The sequence below is a fragment of the Scyliorhinus torazame genome, unplaced genomic scaffold, assembly GCF_047496885.1.
Source record: "Scyliorhinus torazame isolate Kashiwa2021f unplaced genomic scaffold, sScyTor2.1 scaffold_601, whole genome shotgun sequence".
NCBI lineage: Eukaryota > Metazoa > Chordata > Chondrichthyes > Carcharhiniformes > Scyliorhinidae > Scyliorhinus > Scyliorhinus torazame.
The window spans coordinates 560-26,801 of NW_027308328.1; the positions used below are offsets into that span (position 1 = coordinate 560).

At 49.4% G+C, this 26,242-nt stretch overlaps 1 protein-coding gene across 1 annotated transcript in view; it reads left to right on the forward strand.

Moving 5' to 3' along the window:
* The first annotated feature begins 564 nt into the window (after nucleotides 1-564).
* naa38 (N-alpha-acetyltransferase 38, NatC auxiliary subunit) overlaps nucleotides 565-26,242 on the forward strand; it is a 39,500-nt gene continuing 13,822 nt past the window's right edge. The window contains exon 1 of the mRNA XM_072494550.1: nucleotides 565-743. Within this exon, the coding sequence (XP_072350651.1) occupies nucleotides 608-743 (136 nt within the window). The 5' untranslated portion in view covers nucleotides 565-607. The remainder of the gene's footprint in view (nucleotides 744-26,242) is intronic.

Here is a 26,242-nt window from a genome sequence, read left to right on the forward strand (position 1 = left end):
TGCCTGGATGAGCGCAGCTCCAACAACACTCGAGAAGCTCGACCCCATCCAGGACAAAGCAGCCCCGTTTGATTGCTCCCCTTCCACAAACATTCACTCCCCCTCCCCCCCCCCCCGACGCACAGTGACAGCCGTGTGTCCCGTCTACAAGATGCACTGCAGCGACTCACCAAGGCTCCTCAGGCAGCACCTTCCAAACCCACCCCCTCTACCACCTAGAAGGACAAGAGCAGCAGATACCTGGGAACCCCACCACCTGGAGGTTCCCCTCCGAGTCACTCCCCACCCCGACTGGGAAATATATCGGCCGTTCCTTCACTGTCGCCGGGGCAACACCCTGGAACTCCATCCCTAACAGCACGGTGGGTGTACCTACACCTCACGGACTGCAGCGGGTTCAAGAAGGCGGCTCACCCACCACCTTCTCAAGGGGGCAAATAGGGTCGGCCAGACAGCAAAGACCCCCCCCCCCCCCCCCCCCCCCCCCCCGAAGGAATACAGAAAGAAGTTAGCAAGCTAAACATTTCTCAACCACTTCTCTTCTGTCTCTTCAAATGGGCAGGAACTGCATGAAGGCGGTGGGCCATCACACACCAACTCCAGACCGATGTTGGAGAGCTTGCTGAATAGAAGCATGAGAATCCATATGACGGATGGAAGGACGCTGATTGGCCTATTCCTGTGCACCGACAGGGACTGTAATGTCATTTTGGGCTCCGCCCAGGAGTACTTAAAACCAACAGGTAAATGAGCCAGCGTGGACAGAGTCCAGAGTGTGTGTAAATAACAGGAGTCTGCGAGGGGAGAGTCCAGAGTGTGTGTGTAAATAACAGGAGTCTGCGAGGAGAGAGTCCAGAGTGTGTGTGTAAATAACAGGAGTCTGCGAGGAGAGAGTCCAGAGTGTGTGTGTAAATAACAGGAGTCTGCGAGGGGAGAGTCCAGTGTGTGTGTGTAAATAACAGGAGAGAGTCCAGAGTGTGTGTGTAAATAACAGGAGTCTGCGAGGAGAGAGTCCAGAGTGTGTGTGTAAATAACAGGAGTCTGCGAGGGGAGAGTCCAGTGTGTGTGTGTAAATAACAGGAGTCTGCGAGGAGAGAGTCCAGAGTGTGTGTGTGTGTAAATAACAGGAGTCTGCGAGGGGAGAGTCCAGAGTGTGTGTGTAAATAACAGGAGTCTGCGAGGAGAGATTCCAGAGTGTGTGTGTAAATAACAGGAGTCTGCGAGGAGAGAGTCCAGAGTGTGTGTGTAAATAACAGGACTCTGCGAGGGGAGAGTCCAGAGTGTGTGTGTAAATAACAGGAGAGAGTCCAGAGTGTGTGTGTAAATAACAGGACTCTGCGAGGAGAGAGTCCAGAGTGTGTGTGTAAATAACAGGAGAGAGTCCAGAGTGTGTGTGTAAATAGTAGGAGTCTGCAAGGAGAGAGTCCAGAGTGTGTGTGTGTGTGTAAATAACAGGACTCTGCGAGGAGAGAGTCCAGAGTGTGTAGTGTGTAAATAATAGGAGTCTGCGAGGGGAGAGTCCAGTGTGTGTGTGTAAATAACAGGAGAGAGTCCAGTGTGTGTGTGTAAATAACAGGACTCTGCGAGGAGAGAGTCCAGAGTGTGTGTGTAAATAACAGGAGTCTGCGAGGAGAGAGTCCAGTGTGTGTGTGTAAATAACAGGAGTCTGCGAGGGGAGAGTCCAGTGTGTGTGTGTAAATAACAGGAGTCTGCGAGGGAGAGTCCAGTGTGTGTGTAAATAACAGGAGTCTGCGAGGAGAGAGTCCAGAGTGTGTGTGTAAATAACAGGAGAGAGTCCAGAGTGTGTGTGTAAATAACAGGACTCTGCGAGGAGAGAGTCCAGAGTGTGTGTGTAAATAACAGGAGTCTGCGAGGGGAGAGTCCAGTGTGTGTGTAAATAACAGGAGTCTGCGAGGAGAGAGTCCAGAGTGTGTGTGAATAACAGGAGTCTGCGAGGATAGAGTCCAGAGTGTGTGTGTAAATAACAGGAGTCTGCGAGGAGAGAGTCCAGAGTATGTGTGTAAATAGTAGGAGTCTGCAAGGAGAGAGTCCAGAGTGTGTGTGTGTGTGTAAATAACAGGACTCTGCGAGGAGAGAGTCCAGAGTGTGTGTGTGTAAATAACAGGAGAGAGTCCAGAGTGTGTGTGTAAATAACAGGAGTCTGCGAGGGGAGAGTCCAGAGTGTGTGTGTAAATAACAGGAGCCTGCGAGGAGAGAGTCCAGTGTGTGTGTGTAAATAACAGGAGTCTGCGAGGGGAGAGTCCAGTGTGTGTGTATAAATAACAGGAGTCTGCGAGGGGAGAGTCCAGAGTGTGTGAGTAAATAACAGGAGTCTGCGAGGAGAGAGTCCAGAGTGTGTGTGTAAATAACAGGAGAGAGTCCAGTGTGTGTGTGTAAATAACAGGACTCTGCGAGGAGAGAGTCCAGAGTGTGTGTGTAAATAACAGGAGTCTGCGAGGAGAGAGTCCAGAGTGTGTGGGTAAATAACAGGAGTCTGCGAGGAGAGAGTCCAGAGTATGTGTGTAAATAACAGGAGTCTGCGAGGAGAGAGTCCAGAGTGTGTGTGTAAATAACAGGAGAGAGTCCAGAGTGTGTGTGTAAATAACAGGACTCTGCGAGGAGAGAGTCCAGAGTGTGTGTGTAAATAACAGGAGTCTGCGAGGGGAGAGTCCAGAGTGTGTGTAAATAACAGGAGTCTGCGAGGAGAGAGTCCAGTGTGTGTGTGTAAATAACAGGAGTCTGCGAGGGGAGAGTCCAGTGTGTGTGTGTAAATAACAGGAGTCTGCGAGGGGAGAGTCCAGTGTGTGTGTAAATAACAGGAGTCTGCGAGGAGAGAGTCCAGAGTGTGTGTAAATAACAGGAGAGAGTCCAGAGTGTGTGTGTAAATAACAGGAGTCTGCGAGGAGAGAGTCCAGTGTGTGTGTGTAAATAACAGGAGTCTGCGAGGAGAGAGTCCAGTGTGTGTGTGTAAATAACAGGAGTCTGCGAGGGGAGAGTCCAGTGTGTGTGTGTAAAGAACAGGAGTCTGCGAGGGGAGAGTCCAGAGTGTGTGAGTAAATAACAGGAGTCTGCGAGGAGAGAGTCCAGAGTATGTGTGTAAATAACAGGAGTCTGCGAGGAGAGAGTCCAGAGTGTGTGTGTAAATAACAGGAGAGAGTCCAGAGTGTGTGTGTAAATAACAGGAGTCTGCGAGGAGAGAGTCCAGAGTGTGTGTGTAAATAACAGGAGTCTGCATGGGGAGAGTCCAGAGTGTGTGTGTGTGTGTAAATAACAGGAGTCTGCGAGGAGAGAGTCCAGAGTGTGTGTGTAAATAACAGGAGTCTGCGAGGAGAGAGTCCAGAGTGTGTGTAAATAACAGGAGAGAGTCCAGAGTGTGTGTGTAAATAACAGGAGTCTGCGAGGAGAGAGTCCAGGGTGTGTGTGTAAATAACAGGAGTATGCGAGGAGCGAGTCCAGAGTGTGTGTAAATAACAGGAGAGAGTCCAGTGTGTGTGTGTAAATAACAGGAGTCTGCGAGGGGAGAGTCCAGAGTGTGTGTAAATAACAGGAGTCTGCGAGGAGAGAGTCCAGAGTGTGTGTCTAAATAACAGGAGTCTGCGAGGAGAGAGTCCAGTGTGTGTGTAAATAACAGGAGCCTGCGAGGAGAGAGTCCAGAGTGTGTGTGTGTAAATAACAGGAGTCTGCGAGGGGAGAGTCCAGAGTGTGGGTGTGTAAATAACAGGAGTCTGCGAGGAGAGAGTCCAGTGTGTGTGTGTAAATAACAGGAGTCTGCGAGGAGAGAGTCCAGAGTGTGTGTGTAAATAACAGGAGCCTGCGAGGAGAGAGTCCAGAGTGTGTGTGTGTAAATAACAGGAGTCTGCGAGGAGAGAGTCCAGAGTGTGGGTGTGTAAATAACAGGAGTCTGCGAGGAGAGAGTCCAGAGTGTGTGTGTAAATAACAGGAGTCTGCGAGGAGAGAGTCCAGAGTGTGTGTGTAAATAACAGGAGCCTGCAAGGAGAGAGTCCAGAGTGTGTGTGTAAATAACAGGAGTCTGCGAGGAGAGAGTCCAGAGTGTGTGTGTAAATAACAGGAGTCTGCGAGGGGAGAGTCCAGAGTGTGTGTGTAAATAACAGGAGTCTGCGAGGAGAGAGTCCAGTGTGTGTGTGTAAATAACAGGAGTCTGCGAGGACAGAGTCCAGAGTGTGTGTGTAAATAACAGGAGTCTGCGAGGGTAGAGTCCAGAGTGTGTGTGTGTAAATAACAGGAGTCTGCAAGGAGAGAGTCCAGAGTGTGTGTGTAAATAACAGGAGTCTGCGAGGGGAGAGTCCAGAGTGTGTGTGTGTAAATAGTAGGAGTCTGCGAGGGGAGAGTCCAGAGTGTGTGTGTAAATAACAGGAGTCTGCGAGGGGAGAGTCCAGTGTGTGTGTAAATAACAGGAGTCTGCAAGGAGAGAGTCCAGTGTGTGTGTGTAAATAACAGGAGTCTGCGAGGGGAGAGTCCAGAGTGTGTGTGTGTAAATAGTAGGAGTCTGCGAGGGGAGAGTCCAGAGTGTGTGTGTAAATAACAGGAGTCTGCGAGGGGAGAGTCCAGTGTGTGTGTGTAAATAACAGGAGAGAGTCCAGTGTGTGTGTATAAATAACAGGACTCTGCGAGGAGAGAGTCCAGAGTGTGTGTGTAAATAACAGGAGTCTGCGAGGAGAGAGTCCAGTGTGTGTGTGTAAATAACAGGAGTCTGCGAGGGGAGAGTCCAGTGTGTGTGTGTAAATAACAGGAGTCTGCGAGGGGAGAGTCCAGTGTGTGTGTAAATAACAGGAGTCTGCGAGGAGAGAGTCCAGAGTATGTGTGTAAATAACAGGAGTCTGCGAGGAGAGAGTCCAGAGTGTGTGTGTAAATAACAGGAGAGAGTCCAGAGTGTGTGTGTAAATAACAGGACTCTGCGAGGAGAGAGTCCAGAGTGTGTGTGTAAATAACAGGAGTCTGCGAGGGGAGAGTCCAGTGTGTGTGTAAATAACAGGAGTCTGCGAGGAGAGAGTCCAGAGTGTGTGTGAATAACAGGAGTCTGCGAGGATAGAGTCCAGAGTGTGTGTGTAAATAACAGGAGTCTGCGAGGAGAGAGTCCAGAGTATGTGTGTAAATAGTAGGAGTCTGCAAGGAGAGAGTCCAGAGTGTGTGTGTGTGTGTAAATAACAGGACTCTGCGAGGAGAGAGTCCAGAGTGTGTGTGTGTAAATAACAGGAGTCTGCGAGGGGAGAGTCCAGTGTGTGTGTGTAAATAACAGGAGAGAGTCCAGAGTGTGTGTGTAAATAACAGGAGTCTGCGAGGGGAGAGTCCAGAGTGTGTGTGTAAATAACAGGAGCCTGCGAGGAGAGAGTCCAGAGTGTGTGTGTAAATAACAGGAGTCTGCGAGGAGAGAGTCCAGTGTGTGTGTGTAAATAACAGGAGTCTGCGAGGGGAGAGTCCAGTGTGTGTGTATAAATAACAGGAGTCTGCGAGGGGAGAGTCCAGAGTGTGTGAGTAAATAACAGGAGTCTGCGAGGAGAGAGTCCAGAGTGTGTGTGTAAATAACAGGAGAGAGTCCAGTGTGTGTGTGTAAATAACAGGACTCTGCGAGGAGAGAGTCCAGAGTGTGTGTGTAAATAACAGGAGTCTGCGAGGAGAGAGTCCAGAGTGTGTGGGTAAATAACAGGAGTCTGCGAGGAGAGAGTCCAGAGTATGTGTGTAAATAACAGGAGTCTGCGAGGAGAGAGTCCAGAGTGTGTGTGTAAATAACAGGAGAGAGTCCAGAGTGTGTGTGTAAATAACAGGACTCTGCGAGGAGAGAGTCCAGAGTGTGTGTGTAAATAACAGGAGTCTGCGAGGGGAGAGTCCAGAGTGTGTGTAAATAACAGGAGTCTGCGAGGAGAGAGTCCAGTGTGTGTGTGTAAATAACAGGAGTCTGCGAGGGGAGAGTCCAGTGTGTGTGTGTAAATAACAGGAGTCTGCGAGGGGAGAGTCCAGTGTGTGTGTAAATAACAGGAGTCTGCGAGGAGAGAGTCCAGAGTGTGTGTAAATAACAGGAGAGAGTCCAGAGTGTGTGTGTAAATAACAGGAGTCTGCGAGGAGAGAGTCCAGTGTGTGTGTGTAAATAACAGGAGTCTGCGAGGAGAGAGTCCAGTGTGTGTGTGTAAATAACAGGAGTCTGCGAGGGGAGAGTCCAGTGTGTGTGTGTAAAGAACAGGAGTCTGCGAGGGGAGAGTCCAGAGTGTGTGAGTAAATAACAGGAGTCTGCGAGGAGAGAGTCCAGAGTATGTGTGTAAATAACAGGAGTCTGCGAGGAGAGAGTCCAGAGTGTGTGTGTAAATAACAGGAGAGAGTCCAGAGTGTGTGTGTAAATAACAGGAGTCTGCGAGGAGAGAGTCCAGAGTGTGTGTGTAAATAACAGGAGTCTGCATGGGGAGAGTCCAGAGTGTGTGTGTGTAAATAACAGGAGTCTGCGAGGAGAGAGTCCAGAGTGTGTGTGTAAATAACAGGAGTCTGCGAGGAGAGAGTCCAGAGTGTGTGTAAATAACAGGAGAGAGTCCAGAGTGTGTGTGTAAATAACAGGAGTCTGCGAGGAGAGAGTCCAGTGTGTGTGTGTAAATAACAGGAGTCTGCGAGGAGCGAGTCCAGAGTGTGTGTAAATAACAGGAGAGAGTCCAGTGTGTGTGTGTAAATAACAGGAGTCTGCGAGGGGAGAGTCCAGAGTGTGTGTAAATAACAGGAGTCTGCGAGGAGAGAGTCCAGAGTGTGTGTCTAAATAACAGGAGTCTGCGAGGAGAGAGTCCAGTGTGTGTGTAAATAACAGGAGCCTGCGAGGAGAGAGTCCAGAGTGTGTGTGTGTAAATAACAGGAGTCTGCGAGGGGAGAGTCCAGAGTGTGGGTGTGTAAATAACAGGAGTCTGCGAGGAGAGAGTCCAGTGTGTGTGTGTAAATAACAGGAGTCTGCGAGGAGAGAGTCCAGAGTGTGTGTGTAAATAACAGGAGCCTGCGAGGAGAGAGTCCAGAGTGTGTGTGTGTAAATAACAGGAGTCTGCGAGGAGAGAGTCCAGAGTGTGGGTGTGTAAATAACAGGAGTCTGCGAGGAGAGAGTCCAGAGTGTGTGTGTAAATAACAGGAGTCTGCGAGGAGAGAGTCCAGAGTGTGTGTGTAAATAACAGGAGTCTGCGAGGGGAGAGTCCAGAGTGTGTGTGTGTAAATAGTAGGAGTCTGCGAGGGGAGAGTCCAGAGTGTGTGTGTAAATAACAGGAGTCTGCAAGGAGAGAGTCCAGTGTGTGTGTGTAAATAACAGGAGTCTGCGAGGGGAGAGTCCAGTGTGTGTGTATAAATAACAGGAGTCTGCGAGGGGAGAGTCCAGAGTGTGTGAGTAAATAACAGGAGTCTGCGAGGAGAGAGTCCAGTGTGTGTGTGTAAATAACAGGAGTCTGCGAGGGGAGAGTCCAGTGTGTGTGTATAAATAACAGGAGTCTGCGAGGGGAGAGTCCAGAGTGTGTGAGTAAATAACAGGAGTCTGCGAGGAGAGAGTCCAGAGTGTGTGTGTAAATAACAGGAGAGAGTCCAGTGTGTGTGTGTAAATAACAGGACTCTGCGAGGAGAGAGTCCAGAGTGTGTGTGTAAATAACAGGAGTCTGCGAGGAGAGAGTCCAGAGTGTGTGGGTAAATAACAGGAGTCTGCGAGGAGAGAGTCCAGAGTATGTGTGTAAATAACAGGAGTCTGCGAGGAGAGAGTCCAGAGTGTGTGTGTAAATAACAGGAGAGAGTCCAGAGTGTGTGTGTAAATAACAGGACTCTGCGAGGAGAGAGTCCAGAGTGTGTGTGTAAATAACAGGAGTCTGCGAGGGGAGAGTCCAGAGTGTGTGTAAATAACAGGAGTCTGCGAGGAGAGAGTCCAGTGTGTGTGTGTAAATAACAGGAGTCTGCGAGGGGAGAGTCCAGTGTGTGTGTGTAAATAACAGGAGTCTGCGAGGGGAGAGTCCAGTGTGTGTGTAAATAACAGGAGTCTGCGAGGAGAGAGTCCAGAGTGTGTGTAAATAACAGGAGAGAGTCCAGAGTGTGTGTGTAAATAACAGGAGTCTGCGAGGAGAGAGTCCAGTGTGTGTGTGTAAAGAACAGGAGTCTGCGAGGGGAGAGTCCAGAGTGTGTGAGTAAATAACAGGAGTCTGCGAGGAGAGAGTCCAGAGTATGTGTGTAAATAACAGGAGTCTGCGAGGAGAGAGTCCAGAGTGTGTGTGTAAATAACAGGAGAGAGTCCAGAGTGTGTGTGTAAATAACAGGAGTCTGCGAGGAGAGAGTCCAGAGTGTGTGTGTGTAAATAACAGGAGTCTGCGAGGGGAGAGTCCAGAGTGTGGGTGTGTAAATAACAGGAGTCTGCGAGGAGAGAGTCCAGAGTGTGTGTGTAAATAACAGGAGCCTGCGAGGAGAGAGTCCAGAGTGTGTGTGTGTAAATAACAGGAGTCTGCGAGGAGAGAGTCCAGAGTGTGGGTGTGTAAATAACAGGAGTCTGCGAGGAGAGAGTCCAGAGTGTGTGTGTAAATAACAGGAGTCTGCGAGGAGAGAGTCCAGAGTGTGTGTGTAAATAACAGGAGCCTGCAAGGAGAGAGTCCAGAGTGTGTGTGTAAATAACAGGAGTCTGCGAGGAGAGAGTCCAGAGTGTGTGTGTAAATAACAGGAGTCTGCGAGGGGAGAGTCCAGAGTGTGTGTGTAAATAACAGGAGTCTGCGAGGAGAGAGTCCAGTGTGTGTGTGTAAATAACAGGAGTCTGCGAGGACAGAGTCCAGTGTGTGTGTGTAAATAACAGGAGTCTGCGAGGAGAGAGTCCAGAGTGTGTGTGTAAATAACAGGAGTCTGCGAGGAGAGAGTCCAGAGTGTGTGTGTAAATAACAGGAGTCTGCGAGGAGAGAGTCCAGTGTGTGTGTGTGTAAATAACAGGAGTCTGCGAGGGGAGAGTCCAGTGTGTGTGTGTGTAAATAACAGGAGTCTGCGAGGAGAGAGTCCAGTGTGTGTGTGTAAATAACAGGAGAGAGTCCAGAGTGTGTGTGTAAATAACAGGAGCCTGCGAGGAGAGAGTCCAGTGTGTGTGTGTAAATAACAGGAGTCTGCGAGGAGAGAGTCCAGAGTGTGTGTAAATAACAGGAGAGAGTCCAGAGTGTGTGTGTAAATAACAGGAGCCTGCGAAGAGAGAGTCCAGAGTGTGTGTGTAAATAACAGGAGTCTGCGAGGAGAGAGTCCAGTGTGTGTGTAAATAACAGGAGTCTGCGAGGAGAGAGTCCAGAGTGTGTGTAAATAACAGGAGCCTGCGAGGGGAGAGTCCAGTGTGTGTGTGTAAATAACAGGAGTCTGCGAGGGGAGAGTCCAGAGTGTGTGTGTAAATAACAGGAGCCTGCGAGGAGAGAGTCCAGTGTGTGTGTAAATAACAGGAGTCTGCGAGGAGAGAGTCCAGTGTGTGTGTGTAAATAACAGGAGTCTGCGAGGGGAGAGTCCAGAGTGTGTGTAAATAACAGGAGTCTGCGAGGAGAGAGTCCAGAGTGTGTGTAAATAACAGGAGTCTGCGAGGAGAGAGTCCAGAGTGTGTGTGTAAATAACAGGAGTCTGCGAGGAGAGTGTCCAGAGTGTGTGTGTAAATAACAGGAGTCTGCGAGGGGAGAGTCCAGTGTGTGTGTAAATAACAGGAGCCTGCGAGGGGAGAGTCCAGTGTCTGTGTGTTAATAACAGGAGTCTGCGAGGGGAGAGTCCAGAGTGTGTGTGTAAATAACAGGAGTCTGCGAGGAGAGAGTCCAGAGTGTGTGTGTAAATAACAGGAGTCTGCGAGGGGAGAGTCCAGAGTGTGTGTGTGTGAATAACAGGAGTCTGCAAGGAGAGAGTCCAGAGTGTGTGTGTAAATAACAGCAGTCTGCGAGGGGAGAGTCCAGAGTGTGTGTGTGTGTAAATAGTAGGAGTCTGCGAGGGGAGAGTCCAGAGTGTGTGTAAATAACAGGAGAGAGTCCAGAGTGTGTGTGTGTAAATAACAGTAGTCTGCGAGGAGAGAGTCCAGAGTATGTGTGTAAATAACAGGAGAGAGACCAGTGTGTGTGTGTAAATAACAGGACTCTGCGAGGAGAGAGTCCAGAGTGTGTGTGTAAATAACAGGAGTCTGCGAGGAGAGAGTCCAGAGTGTGTGGGTAAATAACAGGAGTCTGCGAGGAGAGAGTCCAGAGTATGTGTGTAAATAACAGGAGTCTGCGAGGAGAGAGTCCAGAGTGTGTGTGTAAATAACAGGAGAGAGTCCAGAGTGTGTGTGTAAATAACAGGACTCTGCGAGGAGAGAGTCCAGAGTGTGTGTGTAAATAACAGGAGTCTGCGAGGGGAGAGTCCAGAGTGTGTGTAAATAACAGGAGTCTGCGAGGAGAGAGTCCAGTGTGTGTGTGTAAATAACAGGAGTCTGCGAGGAGAGAGTCCAGTGTGTGTGTGTAAATAACAGGAGTCTGCGAGGAGAGAGTCCAGTGTGTGTGTGTAAATAACAGGAGTCTGCGAAGGGAGAGTCCAGTGTGTGTGTGTAAAGAACAGGAGTCTGCGAGGAGAGAGTCCAGAGTGTGTGTGTAAATAACAGGAGAGAGTCCAGAGTGTGTGTGTTAATAACAGGAGTCTGCATGGGGAGAGTCCAGAGTGTGTGTGTGTAAATAACAGGAGTCTGCGAGGAGAGAGTCCAGAGTGTGTGTGTAAATAACAGGAGTCTGCGAGGAGAGAGTCCAGAGTGTGTGTAAATAACAGGAGAGAGTCCAGAGTGTGTGTGTAAATAACAGGAGTCTGCGAGGAGAGAGTCCAGTGTGTGTGTGTAAATAACAGGAGTCTGCGAGGAGCGAGTCCAGAGTGTGTGTAAATAACAGGAGAGAGTCCAGTGTGTGTGTGTAAATAACAGGAGTCTGCGAGGGGAGAGTCCAGAGTGTGTGTAAATAACAGGAGTCTGCGAGGAGAGAGTCCAGAGTGTGTGTCTAAATAACAGGAGTCTGCGAGGAGAGAGTCCAGTGTGTGTGTAAATAACAGGAGCCTGCGAGGAGAGAGTCCAGAGTGTGTGTGTGTAAATAACAGGAGTCTGCGAGGGGAGAGTCCAGAGTGTGGGTGTGTAAATAACAGGAGTCTGCGAGGAGAGAGTCCAGTGTGTGTGTGTAAATAACAGGAGTCTGCGAGGAGAGAGTCCAGAGTGTGTGTGTAAATAACAGGAGCCTGCGAGGAGAGAGTCCAGAGTGTGTGTGTGTAAATAACAGGAGTCTGCGAGGAGAGAGTCCAGAGTGTGGGTGTGTAAATAACAGGAGTCTGCGAGGAGAGAGTCCAGAGTGTGTGTGTAAATAACAGGAGTCTGCGAGGAGAGAGTCCAGAGTGTGTGTGTAAATAACAGGAGCCTGCAAGGAGAGAGTCCAGAGTGTGTGTGTAAATAACAGGAGTCTGCGAGGAGAGAGTCCAGAGTGTGTGTGTAAATAACAGGAGTCTGCGAGGGGAGAGTCCAGAGTGTGTGTGTAAATAACAGGAGTCTGCGAGGAGAGAGTCCAGTGTGTGTGTGTAAATAACAGGAGTCTGCGAGGACAGAGTCCAGAGTGTGTGTGTAAATAACAGGAGTCTGCGAGGGTAGAGTCCAGAGTGTGTGTGTGTAAATAACAGGAGTCTGCAAGGAGAGAGTCCAGAGTGTGTGTGTAAATAACAGGAGTCTGCGAGGGGAGAGTCCAGAGTGTGTGTGTGTAAATAGTAGGAGTCTGCGAGGGGAGAGTCCAGAGTGTGTGTGTAAATAACAGGAGTCTGCGAGGGGAGAGTCCAGTGTGTGTGTAAATAACAGGAGTCTGCAAGGAGAGAGTCCAGTGTGTGTGTGTAAATAACAGGAGTCTGCGAGGGGAGAGTCCAGAGTGTGTGTGTGTAAATAGTAGGAGTCTGCGAGGGGAGAGTCCAGAGTGTGTGTGTAAATAACAGGAGTCTGCGAGGGGAGAGTCCAGAGTGTGTGTGTAAATAACAGGAGTCTGCGAGTGGAGAGTCCAGTGTGTGTGTAAATAACAGGAGTCTGCGAGGAGAGAGTCCAGAGTGTGTGTGTAAATAACAGGAGTCTGCGAGGGGAGAGTCCAGAGTGTGTGTGTAAATAACAGGAGTCTGCGAGGAGAGAGTCCAGTGAGTGTGTGTAAATAACAGGAGTCTGCGAGGAGAGAGTCCAGTGTGTGTGTGTAAATAACAGGAGTCTGCGAGGAGAGAGTCCAGAGTGTGTGTGTAAATAACAGGAGTCTGCGAGGAGAGAGTCCAGAGTGTGTGTAAATAACAGGAGAGAGTCCAGAGTGTGTGTGTGTAAATAACAGTAGTCTGCGAGGAGAGAGTCCAGAGTGTGTGTGTAAATAACAGGAGTCTGCGAGGAGAGAGTCCAGTGTGTGTGTGTGTAAATAACAGGAGTCTGCGAGGAGAGAGTCCAGTGTGTGTGTGTAAATAACAGGAGAGAGTCCAGAGTGTGTGTGTAAATAACAGGAGCCTGCGAGGAGAGAGTCCAGTGTGTGTGTGTAAATAACAGGAGTCTGCGAGGAGAGAGTCCAGAGTGTGTGTAAATAACAGGAGAGAGTCCAGAGTGTGTGTGTAAATAACAGGAGTCTGCGAAGAGAGAGTCCAGAGTGTGTGTGTAAATAACAGGAGTCTGCGAGGAGAGAGTCCAGTGTGTGTGTAAATAACAGGAGTCTGCGAGGAGAGAGTCCAGAGTGTGTGTGTAAATAACAGGAGCCTGCGAGGAGAGAGTCCAGTGTGTGTGTGGAAATAACAGGAGTCTGCGAGGGGAGAGTCCAGAGTGTGTGTAAATAACAGGAGTCTGCGAGGAGAGAGTCCAGAGTGTGTGTAAATAACAGGAGTCTGCGAGGAGAGAGTCCAGAGTGTGTGTGTAAATAACAGGAGTCTGCGAGGAGAGAGTCCAGAGTGTGTGTGTAAATAACAGGAGTCTGCGAGGGGAGAGTCCAGTGTGTGTGTAAATAACAGGAGCCTGCGAGGGGAGAGTCCAGTGTGTGTGTGTTAATAACAGGAGTCTGCGAGGGGAGAGTCCAGAGTGTGTGTGTAAATAACAGGAGTCTGCGAGGAGAGAGTCCAGAGTGTGTGTGTAAATAACAGGAGTCTGCGAGGGGAGAGTCCAGAGTGTGTGTGTGTGAATAACAGGAGTCTGCAAGGAGAGAGTCCAGAGTGTGTGTAAATAACAGGAGAGAGTCCAGAGTGTGTGTGTGTAAATAACAGTAGTCTGCGAGGAGAGAGTCCAGAGTGTGTGTGTAAATAACAGGAGTCTGCGAGGAGAGAGTCCAGTGTGTGTGTGTGTAAATAACAGGAGTCTGCGAGGGGAGAGTCCAGTGTGTGTGTGTGTAAATAACAGGAGTCTGCGAGGAGAGAGTCCAGTGTGTGTGTGTAAATAACAGGAGAGAGTCCAGAGTGTGTGTGTAAATAACAGGAGCCTGCGAGGAGAGAGTCCAGTGTGTGTGTAAATAACAGGAGTCTGCGAGGAGAGAGTCCAGTGTGTGTGTGTAAATAACAGGAGTCTGCGAGGGGAGAGTCCAGAGTGTGTGTAAATAACAGGAGTCTGCGAGGAGAGAGTCCAGAGTGTGTGTAAATAACAGGAGTCTGCGAGGAGAGAGTCCAGAGTGTGTGTGTAAATAACAGGAGTCTGCGAGGAGAGTGTCCAGAGTGTGTGTGTAAATAACAGGAGTCTGCGAGGGGAGAGTCCAGTGTGTGTGTAAATAACAGGAGCCTGCGAGGGGAGAGTCCAGTGTCTGTGTGTTAATAACAGGAGTCTGCGAGGGGAGAGTCCAGAGTGTGTGTGTAAATAACAGGAGTCTGCGAGGAGAGAGTCCAGAGTGTGTGTGTAAATAACAGGAGTCTGCGAGGGGAGAGTCCAGAGTGTGTGTGTGTGAATAACAGGAGTCTGCAAGGAGAGAGTCCAGAGTGTGTGTGTAAATAACAGCAGTCTGCGAGGGGAGAGTCCAGAGTGTGTGTGTGTGTAAATAGTAGGAGTCTGCGAGGGGAGAGTCCAGAGTGTGTGTGTAAATAACAGGAGTCTGCGAGGGGAGAGTCCAGTGTGTGTGTAAATAACAGGAGTCTGCGAGGAGAGAGTCCAGTGTGTGTGTGTAAATAACAGGAGTCTGCGAGGGGAGAGTCCAGAGTGTGTGTGTGTAAATAGTAGGAGTCTGCGAGGGGAGAGTCCAGAGTGTGTGTGTAAATAACAGGAGTCTGCGAGGGGAGAGTCCAGAGTGTGTGTGTAAATAACAGGAGTCTGCGAGGGGAGAGTCCAGAGTATGTGTGTAAATAACAGGAGTCTGCGAGGGGAGAGTCCAGTGTGTGTGTAAATAACAGGAGTCTGCGAGGAGAGAGTCCAGAGTGTGTGTGTAAATAACAGGAGTCTGCGAGGAGAGAGTCCAGAGTGTGTGTGTAAATAACAGGAGTCTGCGAGGGGAGAGTCCAGAGTGTGTGTGTAAATAACAGGAGTCTGCGAGGAGAGAGTCCAGAGTGTGTGTGTAAATAACAGGAGTCTGCGAGGAGAGAGTCCAGAGTGTGTGTGTAAATAACAGGAGTCTGCGAGGAGAGAGTCCAGAGTGTGTGTAAATAACAGGAGAGAGTCCAGAGTGTGTGTGTGTAAATAACAGTAGTCTGCGAGGAGAGAGTCCAGAGTGTGTGTGTAAATAACATGAGTCTGCGAGGAGAGAGTCCAGAGTATGTGTGTAAATAACAGGAGAGAGACCAGTGTGTGTGTGTAAATAACAGGACTCTGCGAGGAGAGAGTCCAGAGTGTGTGTGTAAATAACAGGAGTCTGCGAGGAGAGAGTCCAGAGTGTGTGGGTAAATAACAGGAGTCTGCGAGGAGAGAGTCCAGAGTATGTGTGTAAATAACAGGAGTCTGCGAGGAGAGAGTCCAGAGTGTGTGTGTAAATAACAGGAGAGAGTCCAGAGTGTGTGTGTAAATAACAGGACTCTGCGAGGAGAGAGTCCAGAGTGTGTGTGTAAATAACAGGAGTCTGCGAGGGGAGAGTCCAGAGTGTGTGTAAATAACAGGAGTCTGCGAGGAGAGAGTCCAGTGTGTGTGTGTAAATAACAGGAGTCTGCGAGGGGAGAGTCCAGTGTGTGTGTGTAAATAACAGGAGTCTGCGAGGGGAGAGTCCAGTGTGTGTGTAAATAACAGGAGTCTGCGAGGAGAGAGTCCAGAGTGTGTGTAAATAACAGGAGAGAGTCCAGAGTGTGTGTGTAAATAACAGGAGTCTGCGAGGAGAGAGTCCAGTGTGTGTGTGTAAATAACAGGAGTCTGCGAGGAGAGAGTCCAGTGTGTGTGTGTAAATAACAGGAGTCTGCGAAGGGAGAGTCCAGTGTGTGTGTGTAAAGAACAGGAGTCTGCGAGGAGAGAGTCCAGAGTGTGTGTGTAAATAACAGGAGAGAGTCCAGAGTGTGTGTGTTAATAACAGGAGTCTGCATGGGGAGAGTCCAGAGTGTGTGTGTGTAAATAACAGGAGTCTGCGAGGAGAGAGTCCAGAGTGTGTGTGTAAATAACAGGAGTCTGCGAGGAGAGAGTCCAGAGTGTGTGTAAATAACAGGAGAGAGTCCAGAGTGTGTGTGTAAATAACAGGAGTCTGCGAGGAGAGAGTCCAGTGTGTGTGTGTAAATAACAGGAGTCTGCGAGGAGCGAGTCCAGAGTGTGTGTAAATAACAGGAGAGAGTCCAGTGTGTGTGTGTAAATAACAGGAGTCTGCGAGGGGAGAGTCCAGAGTGTGTGTAAATAACAGGAGTCTGCGAGGAGAGAGTCCAGAGTGTGTGTCTAAATAACAGGAGTCTGCGAGGAGAGAGTCCAGTGTGTGTGTAAATAACAGGAGCCTGCGAGGAGAGAGTCCAGAGTGTGTGTGTGTAAATAACAGGAGTCTGCGAGGGGAGAGTCCAGAGTGTGGGTGTGTAAATAACAGGAGTCTGCGAGGAGAGAGTCCAGTGTGTGTGTGTAAATAACAGGAGTCTGCGAGGAGAGAGTCCAGAGTGTGTGTGTAAATAACAGGAGCCTGCGAGGAGAGAGTCCAGAGTGTGTGTGTGTAAATAACAGGAGTCTGCGAGGAGAGAGTCCAGAGTGTGGGTGTGTAAATAACAGGAGTCTGCGAGGAGAGAGTCCAGAGTGTGTGTGTAAATAACAGGAGTCTGCGAGGAGAGAGTCCAGAGTGTGTGTGTAAATAACAGGAGCCTGCAAGGAGAGAGTCCAGAGTGTGTGTGTAAATAACAGGAGTCTGCGAGGAGAGAGTCCAGAGTGTGTGTGTAAATAACAGGAGTCTGCGAGGGGAGAGTCCAGAGTGTGTGTGTAAATAACAGGAGTCTGCGAGGAGAGAGTCCAGTGTGTGTGTGTAAATAACAGGAGTCTGCGAGGACAGAGTCCAGAGTGTGTGTGTAAATAACAGGAGTCTGCGAGGGTAGAGTCCAGAGTGTGTGTGTGTAAATAACAGGAGTCTGCAAGGAGAGAGTCCAGAGTGTGTGTGTAAATAACAGGAGTCTGCGAGGGGAGAGTCCAGAGTGTGTGTGTGTAAATAGTAGGAGTCTGCGAGGGGAGAGTCCAGAGTGTGTGTGTAAATAACAGGAGTCTGCGAGGGGAGAGTCCAGTGTGTGTGTAAATAACAGGAGTCTGCAAGGAGAGAGTCCAGTGTGTGTGTGTAAATAACAGGAGTCTGCGAGGGGAGAGTCCAGAGTGTGTGTGTGTAAATAGTAGGAGTCTGCGAGGGGAGAGTCCAGAGTGTGTGTGTAAATAACAGGAGTCTGCGAGGGGAGAGTCCAGAGTGTGTGTGTAAATAACAGGAGTCTGCGAGTGGAGAGTCCAGTGTGTGTGTAAATAACAGGAGTCTGCGAGGAGAGAGTCCAGAGTGTGTGTGTAAATAACAGGAGTCTGCGAGGAGAGAGTCCAGAGTGTGTGTGTAAATAACAGGAGTCTGCGAGGGGAGAGTCCAGAGTGTGTGTGTAAATAACAGGAGTCTGCGAGGAGAGAGTCCAGTGAGTGTGTGTAAATAACAGGAGTCTGCGAGGAGAGAGTCCAGTGTGTGTGTGTAAATAACAGGAGTCTGCGAGGAGAGAGTCCAGAGTGTGTGTGTAAATAACAGGAGTCTGCGAGGAGAGAGTCCAGAGTGTGTGTAAATAACAGGAGAGAGTCCAGAGTGTGTGTGTGTAAATAACAGTAGTCTGCGAGGAGAGAGTCCAGAGTGTGTGTGTAAATAACAGGAGTCTGCGAGGAGAGAGTCCAGTGTGTGTGTGTGTAAATAACAGGAGTCTGCGAGGGGAGAGTCCAGTGTGTGTGTGTGTAAATAACAGGAGTCTGCGAGGAGAGAGTCCAGTGTGTGTGTGTAAATAACAGGAGAGAGTCCAGAGTGTGTGTGTAAATAACAGGAGCCTGCGAGGAGAGAGTCCAGTGTGTGTGTGTAAATAACAGGAGTCTGCGAGGAGAGAGTCCAGAGTGTGTGTAAATAACAGGAGAGAGTCCAGAGTGTGTGTGTAAATAACAGGAGTCTGCGAAGAGAGAGTCCAGAGTGTGTGTGTAAATAACAGGAGTCTGCGAGGAGAGAGTCCAGTGTGTGTGTAAATAACAGGAGTCTGCGAGGAGAGAGTCCAGAGTGTGTGTGTAAATAACAGGAGCCTGCGAGGAGAGAGTCCAGTGTGTGTGTGGAAATAACAGGAGTCTGCGAGGGGAGAGTCCAGAGTGTGTGTAAATAACAGGAGTCTGCGAGGAGAGAGTCCAGAGTGTGTGTAAATAACAGGAGTCTGCGAGGAGAGAGTCCAGAGTGTGTGTGTAAATAACAGGAGTCTGCGAGGAGAGAGTCCAGAGTGTGTGTGTAAATAACAGGAGTCTGCGAGGGGAGAGTCCAGTGTGTATGTAAATAACAGGAGCCTGCGAGGGGAGAGTCCAGTGTGTGTGTGTTAATAACAGGAGTCTGCGAGGGGAGAGTCCAGAGTGTGTGTGTAAATAACAGGAGTCTGCGAGGAGAGAGTCCAGAGTGTGTGTGTAAATAACAGGAGTCTGCGAGGGGAGAGTCCAGAGTGTGTGTGTGTGAATAACAGGAGTCTGCAAGGAGAGAGTCCAGAGTGTGTGTAAATAACAGGAGAGAGTCCAGAGTGTGTGTGTGTAAATAACAGTAGTCTGCGAGGAGAGAGTCCAGAGTGTGTGTGTAAATAACAGGAGTCTGCGAGGAGAGAGTCCAGTGTGTGTGTGTGTAAATAACAGGAGTCTGCGAGGGGAGAGTCCAGTGTGTGTGTGTGTAAATAACAGGAGTCTGCGAGGAGAGAGTCCAGTGTGTGTGTGTAAATAACAGGAGAGAGTCCAGAGTGTGTGTGTAAATAACAGGAGCCTGCGAGTAGAGAGTCCAGTGTGTGTGTGTAAATAACAGGAGTCTGCGAGGAGAGAGTCCAGAGTGTGTGTAAATAACAGGAGAGAGTCCAGAGTGTGTGTGTAAATAACAGGAGTCTGCGAAGAGAGAGTCCAGAGTGTGTGTGTAAATAACAGGAGTCTGCGAGGAGAGAGTCCAGTGTGTGTGTAAATAACAGGAGTCTGCGAGGAGAGAGTCCAGAGTGTGTGTGTAAATAACAGGAGCCTGCGAGGAGAGAGTCCAGTGTGTGTGTGTAAATAACAGGAGTCTGCGAGGGGAGAGTCCAGAGTGTGTGTAAATAACAGGAGTCTGCGAGGAGAGAGTCCAGAGTGTGTGTAAATAACAGGAGTCTGCGAGGAGAGAGTCCAGAGTGTGTGTGTAAATAACAGGAGTCTGCGAGGAGAGAGTCCAGAGTGTGTGTGTAAATAACAGGAGTCTGCGAGGGGAGAGTCCAGTGTGTGTGTAAATAACAGGAGCCTGCGAGGGGAGAGTCCAGTGTGTGTGTGTTAATAACAGGAGTCTGCGAGGGGAGAGTCCAGAGTGTGTGTGTAAATAACAGGAGTCTGCGAGGAGAGAGTCCAGAGTGTGTGTGTAAATAACAGGAGTCTGCGAGGGGAGAGTCCAGAGTGTGTGTGTGTGAATAACAGGAGTCTGCAAGGAGAGAGTCCAGAGTGTGTGTGTAAATAACAGCAGTCTGCGAGGGGAGAGTCCAGAGTGTGTGTGTGTGTAAATAGTAGGAGTCTGCGAGGGGAGAGTCCAGAGTGTGTGTGTAAATAACAGGAGTCTGCGAGGGGAGAGTCCAGTGTGTGTGTAAATAACAGGAGTCTGCGAGGAGAGAGTCCAGTGTGTGTGTGTAAATAACAGGAGTCTGCGAGGGGAGAGTCCAGAGTGTGTGTGTGTAAATAGTAGGAGTCTGCGAGGGGAGAGTCCAGAGTGTGTGTGTAAATAACAGGAGTCTGCGAGGGGAGAGTCCAGAGTGTGTGTGTAAATAACAGGAGTCTGCGAGGGGAGAGTCCAGTGTGTGTGTAAATAACAGGAGTCTGCGAGGAGAGAGTCCAGAGTGTGTGTGTAAATAACAGGAGTCTGCGAGGAGAGAGTCCAGAGTGTGTGTGTAAATAACAGGAGTCTGCGAGGGGAGAGTCCAGAGTGTGTGTGTAAATAACAGGAGTCTGCGAGGGGAGAGTCCAGTGTGTGTGTAAATAACAGGAGTCTGCAAGGAGAGAGTCCAGTGTGTGTGTGTAAATAACAGGAGTCTGCGAGGGGAGAGTCCAGAGTGTGTGTGTGTAAATAGTAGGAGTCTGCGAGGGGAGAGTCCAGAGTGTGTGTGTAAATAACAGGAGTCTGCGAGGGGAGAGTCCAGAGTGTGTGTGTAAATAACAGGAGTCTGCGAGTGGAGAGTCCAGTGTGTGTGTAAATAACAGGAGTCTGCGAGGAGAGAGTCCAGAGTGTGTGTGTAAATAACAGGAGTCTGCGAGGAGAGAGTCCAGAGTGTGTGTGTAAATAACAGGAGTCTGCGAGGGGAGAGTCCAGAGTGTGTGTGTAAATAACAGGAGTCTGCGAGGAGAGAGTCCAGTGAGTGTGTGTAAATAACAGGAGTCTGCGAGGAGAGAGTCCAGTGTGTGTGTGTAAATAACAGGAGTCTGCGAGGAGAGAGTCCAGAGTGTGTGTGTAAATAACAGGAGTCTGCGAGGAGAGAGTCCAGAGTGTGTGTAAATAACAGGAGAGAGTCCAGAGTGTGTGTGTGTAAATAACAGTAGTCTGCGAGGAGAGAGTCCAGAGTGTGTGTGTAAATAACAGGAGTCTGCGAGGAGAGAGTCCAGTGTGTGTGTGTGTAAATAACAGGAGTCTGCGAGGGGAGAGTCCAGTGTGTGTGTGTGTAAATAACAGGAGTCTGCGAGGAGAGAGTCCAGTGTGTGTGTGTAAATAACAGGAGAGAGTCCAGAGTGTGTGTGTAAATAACAGGAGCCTGCGAGGAGAGAGTCCCGTGTGTGTGTGTAAATAACAGGAGTCTGCGAGGAGAGAGTCCAGAGTGTGTGTAAATAACAGGAGAGAGTCCAGAGTGTGTGTGTAAATAACAGGAGTCTGCGAAGAGAGAGTCCAGAGTGTGTGTGTAAATAACAGGAGTCTGCGAGGAGAGAGTCCAGTGTGTGTGTAAATAACAGGAGTCTGCGAGGAGAGAGTCCAGAGTGTGTGTGTAAATAACAGGAGCCTGCGAGGAGAGAGTCCAGTGTGTGTGTGGAAATAACAGGAGTCTGCGAGGGGAGAGTCCAGAGTGTGTGTAAATAACAGGAGTCTGCGAGGAGAGAGTCCAGAGTGTGTGTAAATAACAGGAGTCTGCGAGGAGAGAGTCCAGAGTGTGTGTGTAAATAACAGGAGTCTGCGAGGAGAGAGTCCAGAGTGTGTGTGTAAATAACAGGAGTCTGCGAGGGGAGAGTCCAGTGTGTGTGTAAATAACAGGAGCCTGCGAGGGGAGAGTCCAGTGTGTGTGTGTTAATAACAGGAGTCTGCGAGGGGAGAGTCCAGAGTGTGTGTGTAAATAACAGGAGTCTGCGAGGAGAGAGTCCAGAGTGTGTGTGTAAATAACAGGAGTCTGCGAGGGGAGAGTCCAGAGTGTGTGTGTGTGAATAACAGGAGTCTGCAAGGAGAGAGTCCAGAGTGTGTGTAAATAACAGGAGAGAGTCCAGAGTGTGTGTGTGTAAATAACAGTAGTCTGCGAGGAGAGAGTCCAGAGTGTGTGTGTAAATAACAGGAGTCTGCGAGGAGAGAGTCCAGTGTGTGTGTGTGTAAATAACAGGAGTCTGCGAGGGGAGAGTCCAGTGTGTGTGTGTGTAAATAACAGGAGTCTGCGAGGAGAGAGTCCAGTGTGTGTGTGTAAATAACAGGAGAGAGTCCAGAGTGTGTGTGTAAATAACAGGAGCCTGCGAGTAGAGAGTCCAGTGTGTGTGTGTAAATAACAGGAGTCTGCGAGGAGAGAGTCCAGAGTGTGTGTAAATAACAGGAGAGAGTCCAGAGTGTGTGTGTAAATAACAGGAGTCTGCGAAGAGAGAGTCCAGAGTGTGTGTGTAAATAACAGGAGTCTGCGAGGAGAGAGTCCAGTGTGTGTGTAAATAACAGGAGTCTGCGAGGAGAGAGTCCAGAGTGTGTGTGTAAATAACAGGAGCCTGCGAGGAGAGAGTCCAGTGTGTGTGTGTAAATAACAGGAGTCTGCGAGGGGAGAGTCCAGAGTGTGTGTAAATAACAGGAGTCTGCGAGGAGAGAGTCCAGAGTGTGTGTAAATAACAGGAGTCTGCGAGGAGAGAGTCCAGAGTGTGTGTGTAAATAACAGGAGTCTGCGAGGAGAGAGTCCAGAGTGTGTGTGTAAATAACAGGAGTCTGCGAGGGGAGAGTCCAGTGTGTGTGTAAATAACAGGAGCCTGCGAGGGGAGAGTCCAGTGTGTGTGTGTTAATAACAGGAGTCTGCGAGGGGAGAGTCCAGAGTGTGTGTGTAAATAACAGGAGTCTGCGAGGAGAGAGTCCAGAGTGTGTGTGTAAATAACAGGAGTCTGCGAGGGGAGAGTCCAGAGTGTGTGTGTGTGAATAACAGGAGTCTGCAAGGAGAGAGTCCAGAGTGTGTGTGTAAATAACAGCAGTCTGCGAGGGGAGAGTCCAGAGTGTGTGTGTGTGTAAATAGTAGGAGTCTGCGAGGGGAGAGTCCAGAGTGTGTGTGTAAATAACAGGAGTCTGCGAGGGGAGAGTCCAGTGTGTGTGTAAATAACAGGAGTCTGCGAGGAGAGAGTCCAGTGTGTGTGTGTAAATAACAGGAGTCTGCGAGGGGAGAGTCCAGAGTGTGTGTGTGTAAATAGTAGGAGTCTGCGAGGGGAGAGTCCAGAGTGTGTGTGTAAATAACAGGAGTCTGCGAGGGGAGAGTCCAGAGTGTGTGTGTAAATAACAGGAGTCTGCGAGGGGAGAGTCCAGTGTGTGTGTAAATAACAGGAGTCTGCGAGGAGAGAGTCCAGAGTGTGTGTGTAAATAACAGGAGTCTGCGAGGAGAGAGTCCAGAGTGTGTGTGTAAATAACAGGAGTCTGCGAGGGGAGAGTCCAGAGTGTGTGTGTAAATAACAGGAGTCTGCGAGGAGAGAGTCCAGAGTGTGTGTGTAAATAACAGGAGTCTGCGAGGAGAGAGTCCAGAGTGTGTGTGTAAATAACAGGAGTCTGCGAGGAGAGAGTCCAGAGTGTGTGTAAATAACAGGAGAGAGTCCAGAGTGTGTGTGTGTAAATAACAGTAGTCTGCGAGGAGAGAGTCCAGTGTGTGTGTGTAAATAACAGGAGAGAGTCCAGAGTGTGTGTGTAAATAACAGGAGCCTGCGAGGAGAGAGTCCAGTGTGTGTGTGTAAATAACAGGAGAGAGTCCAGAGTGTGTGTGTAAATAACAGGAGCCTGCGAGGAGAGAGTCCAGTGTGTGTGTGTAAATAACAGGAGTCTGCGAGGAGAGAGTCCAGAGTGTGTGTAAATAACAGGAGAGAGTCCAGAGTGTGTGTGTAAATAACAGGAGCCTGCGAGGAGAGAGTCCAGTGTGTGTGTGTAAATAACAGGAGTCTGCGAGGCGAGAGTCCAGAGTGTGTGTAAATAACAGGAGTCTGCGAGGAGAGAGTCCAGAGTGTGTGTAAATAACAGGAGTCTGCGAGGAGAGAGTCCAGAGTGTGTGTGTAAATAACAGGAGTCTGCGAGGAGAGAGTCCAGAGTGTGTGTGTAAATAACAGGAGTCTGCGAGGGGAGAGTCCAGTGTGTGTGTAAATAACAGGAGCCTGCGAGGGGAGAGTCCAGTGTGTGTGTGTGTAAATAACAGGAGTCTGCGAGGGGAGAGTCCAGAGTGTGGGTGTGTAAATAACAGGAGTCTGCGAGGAGAGAGTCCAGTGTGTGTGTGTAAATAACAGGAGTCTGCGAGGAGAGAGTCCAGAGTGTGTGTGTAAATAACAGGAGCCTGCGAGGAGAGAGTCCAGAGTGTGTGTGTGTAAATAACAGGAGTCTGCGAGGAGAGAGTCCAGAGTGTGGGTGTGTAAATAACAGGAGTCTGCGAGGAGAGAGTCCAGAGTGTGTGTGTAAATAACAGGAGTCTGCGAGGAGAGAGTCCAGAGTGTGTGTGTAAATAACAGGAGCCTGCAAGGAGAGAGTCCAGAGTGTGTGTGTAAATAACAGGAGTCTGCGAGGAGAGAGTCCAGAGTGTGTGTGTAAATAACAGGAGTCTGCGAGGGGAGAGTCCAGAGTGTGTGTGTAAATAACAGGAGTCTGCGAGGAGAGAGTCCAGTGTGTGTGTGTAAATAACAGGAGTCTGCGAGGACAGAGTCCAGAGTGTGTGTGTAAATAACAGGAGTCTGCGAGGGTAGAGTCCAGAGTGTGTGTGTGTAAATAACAGGAGTCTGCAAGGAGAGAGTCCAGAGTGTGTGTGTAAATAACAGGAGTCTGCGAGGGGAGAGTCCAGAGTGTGTGTGTGTAAATAGTAGGAGTCTGCGAGGGGAGAGTCCAGAGTGTGTGTGTAAATAACAGGAGTCTGCGAGGGGAGAGTCCAGTGTGTGTGTAAATAACAGGAGTCTGCAAGGAGAGAGTCCAGTGTGTGTGTGTAAATAACAGGAGTCTGCGAGGGGAGAGTCCAGAGTGTGTGTGTGTAAATAGTAGGAGTCTGCGAGGGGAGAGTCCAGAGTGTGTGTGTAAATAACAGGAGTCTGCGAGGGGAGAGTCCAGAGTGTGTGTGTAAATAACAGGAGTCTGCGAGGGGAGAGTCCAGTGTGTGTGTAAATAACAGGAGTCTGCGAGGAGAGAGTCCAGAGTGTGTGTGTAAATAACAGGAGTCTGCGAGGAGAGAGTCCAGAGTGTGTGTGTAAATAACAGGAGTCTGCGAGGGGAGAGTCCAGAGTGTGTGTGTAAATAACAGGAGTCTGCGTGGAGAGAGTCCAGTGTGTGTGTGTAAATAACAGGAGTCTGCGAGGAGAGAGTCCAGTGTGTGTGTGTAAATAACAGGAGTCTGCGAGGAGAGAGTCCAGAGTGTGTGTGTAAATAACAGGAGTCTGCGAGGAGAGAGTCCAGAGTGTGTGTAAATAACAGGAGAGAGTCCAGAGTGTGTGTGTGTAAATAACAGTAGTCTGCGAGGAGAGAGTCCAGAGTGTGTGTGTAAATAACAGGAGTCTGCGAGGAGAGAGTCCAGTGTGTGTGTGTGTAAATAACAGGAGTCTGCGAGGGGAGAGTCCAGTGTGTGTGTGTGTAAATAACAGGAGTCTGCGAGGAGAGAGTCCAGTGTGTGTGTGTAAATAACAGGAGAGAGTCCAGCGTGTGTGTGTAAATAACAGGAGCCTGCGAGGAGAGAGTCCAGTGTGTGTGTGTAAATAACAGGAGTCTGCGAGGAGAGAGTCCAGAGTGTGTGTAAATAACAGGAGAGAGTCCAGAGTGTGTGTGTAAATAACAGGAGTCTGCGAAGAGAGAGTCCAGAGTGTGTGTGTAAATAACAGGAGTCTGCGAGGAGAGAGTCCAGTGTGTGTGTAAATAACAGGAGTCTGCGAGGAGAGAGTCCAGAGTGTGTGTAAATAACAGGAGCCTGCGAGGGGAGAGTCCAGTGTGTGTGTGTAAATAACAGGAGTCTGCGAGGGGAGAGTCCAGAGTGTGTGTGTAAATAACAGGAGCCTGCGAGGAGAGAGTCCAGTGTGTGTGTAAATAACAGGAGTCTGCGAGGAGAGAGTCCAGTGTGTGTGTGTAAATAACAGGAGTCTGCGAGGGGAGAGTCCAGAGTGTGTGTAAATAACAGGAGTCTGCGAGGGGAGAGTCCAGTGTGTGTGTAAATAACAGGAGCCTGCGAGGGGAGAGTCCAGTGTGTGTGTGTTAATAACAGGAGTCTGCGAGGGGAGAGTCCAGAGTGTGTGTGTAAATAACAGGAGTCTGCGAGGAGAGAGTCCAGAGTGTGTGTGTAAATAACAGGAGTCTGCGAGGGGAGAGTCCAGAGTGTGTGTGTGTGAATAACAGGAGTCTGCAAGGAGAGAGTCCAGAGTGTGTGTGTAAATAACAGCAGTCTGCGAGGGGAGAGTCCAGAGTGTGTGTGTGTGTAAATAGTAGGAGTCTGCGAGGGGAGAGTCCAGAGTGTGTGTGTAAATAACAGGAGTCTGCGAGGGGAGAGTCCAGTGTGTGTGTAAATAACAGGAGTCTGCGAGGAGAGAGTCCAGTGTGTGTGTGTAAATAACAGGAGTCTGCGAGGGGAGAGTCCAGAGTGTGTGTGTGTAAATAGTAGGAGTCTGCGAGGGGAGAGTCCAGAGTGTGTGTGTAAATAACAGGAGTCTGCGAGGGGAGAGTCCAGAGTGTGTGTGTAAATAACAGGAGTCTGCGATGGGAGAGTCCAGTGTGTGTGTAAATAACAGGAGTCTGCGAGGAGAGAGTCCAGAGTGTGTGTGTAAATAACAGGAGTCTGCGAGGAGAGAGTCCAGAGTGTGTGTAAATAACAGGAGAGAGTCCAGAGTGTGTGTGTGTAAATAACAGTAGTCTGCGAGGAGAGAGTCCAGAGTGTGTGTGTAAATAACATGAGTCTGCGAGGAGAGAGTCCAGAGTGTGTGTGTAAATAACAGGAGAGAGACCAGTGTGTGTGTGTAAATAACAGGACTCTGCGAGGAGAGAGTCCAGAGTGTGTGTGTAAATAACAGGAGTCTGCGAGGAGAGAGTCCAGAGTGTGTGGGTAAATAACAGGAGTCTGCGAGGAGAGAGTCCAGAGTATGTGTGTAAATAACAGGAGTCTGCGAGGAGAGAGTCCAGAGTGTGTGTGTAAATAACAGGAGAGAGTCCAGAGTGTGTGTGTAAATAACAGGACTCTGCGAGGAGAGAGTCCAGAGTGTGTGTGTAAATAACAGGAGTCTGCGAGGGGAGAGTCCAGAGTGTGTGTAAATAACAGGAGTCTGCGA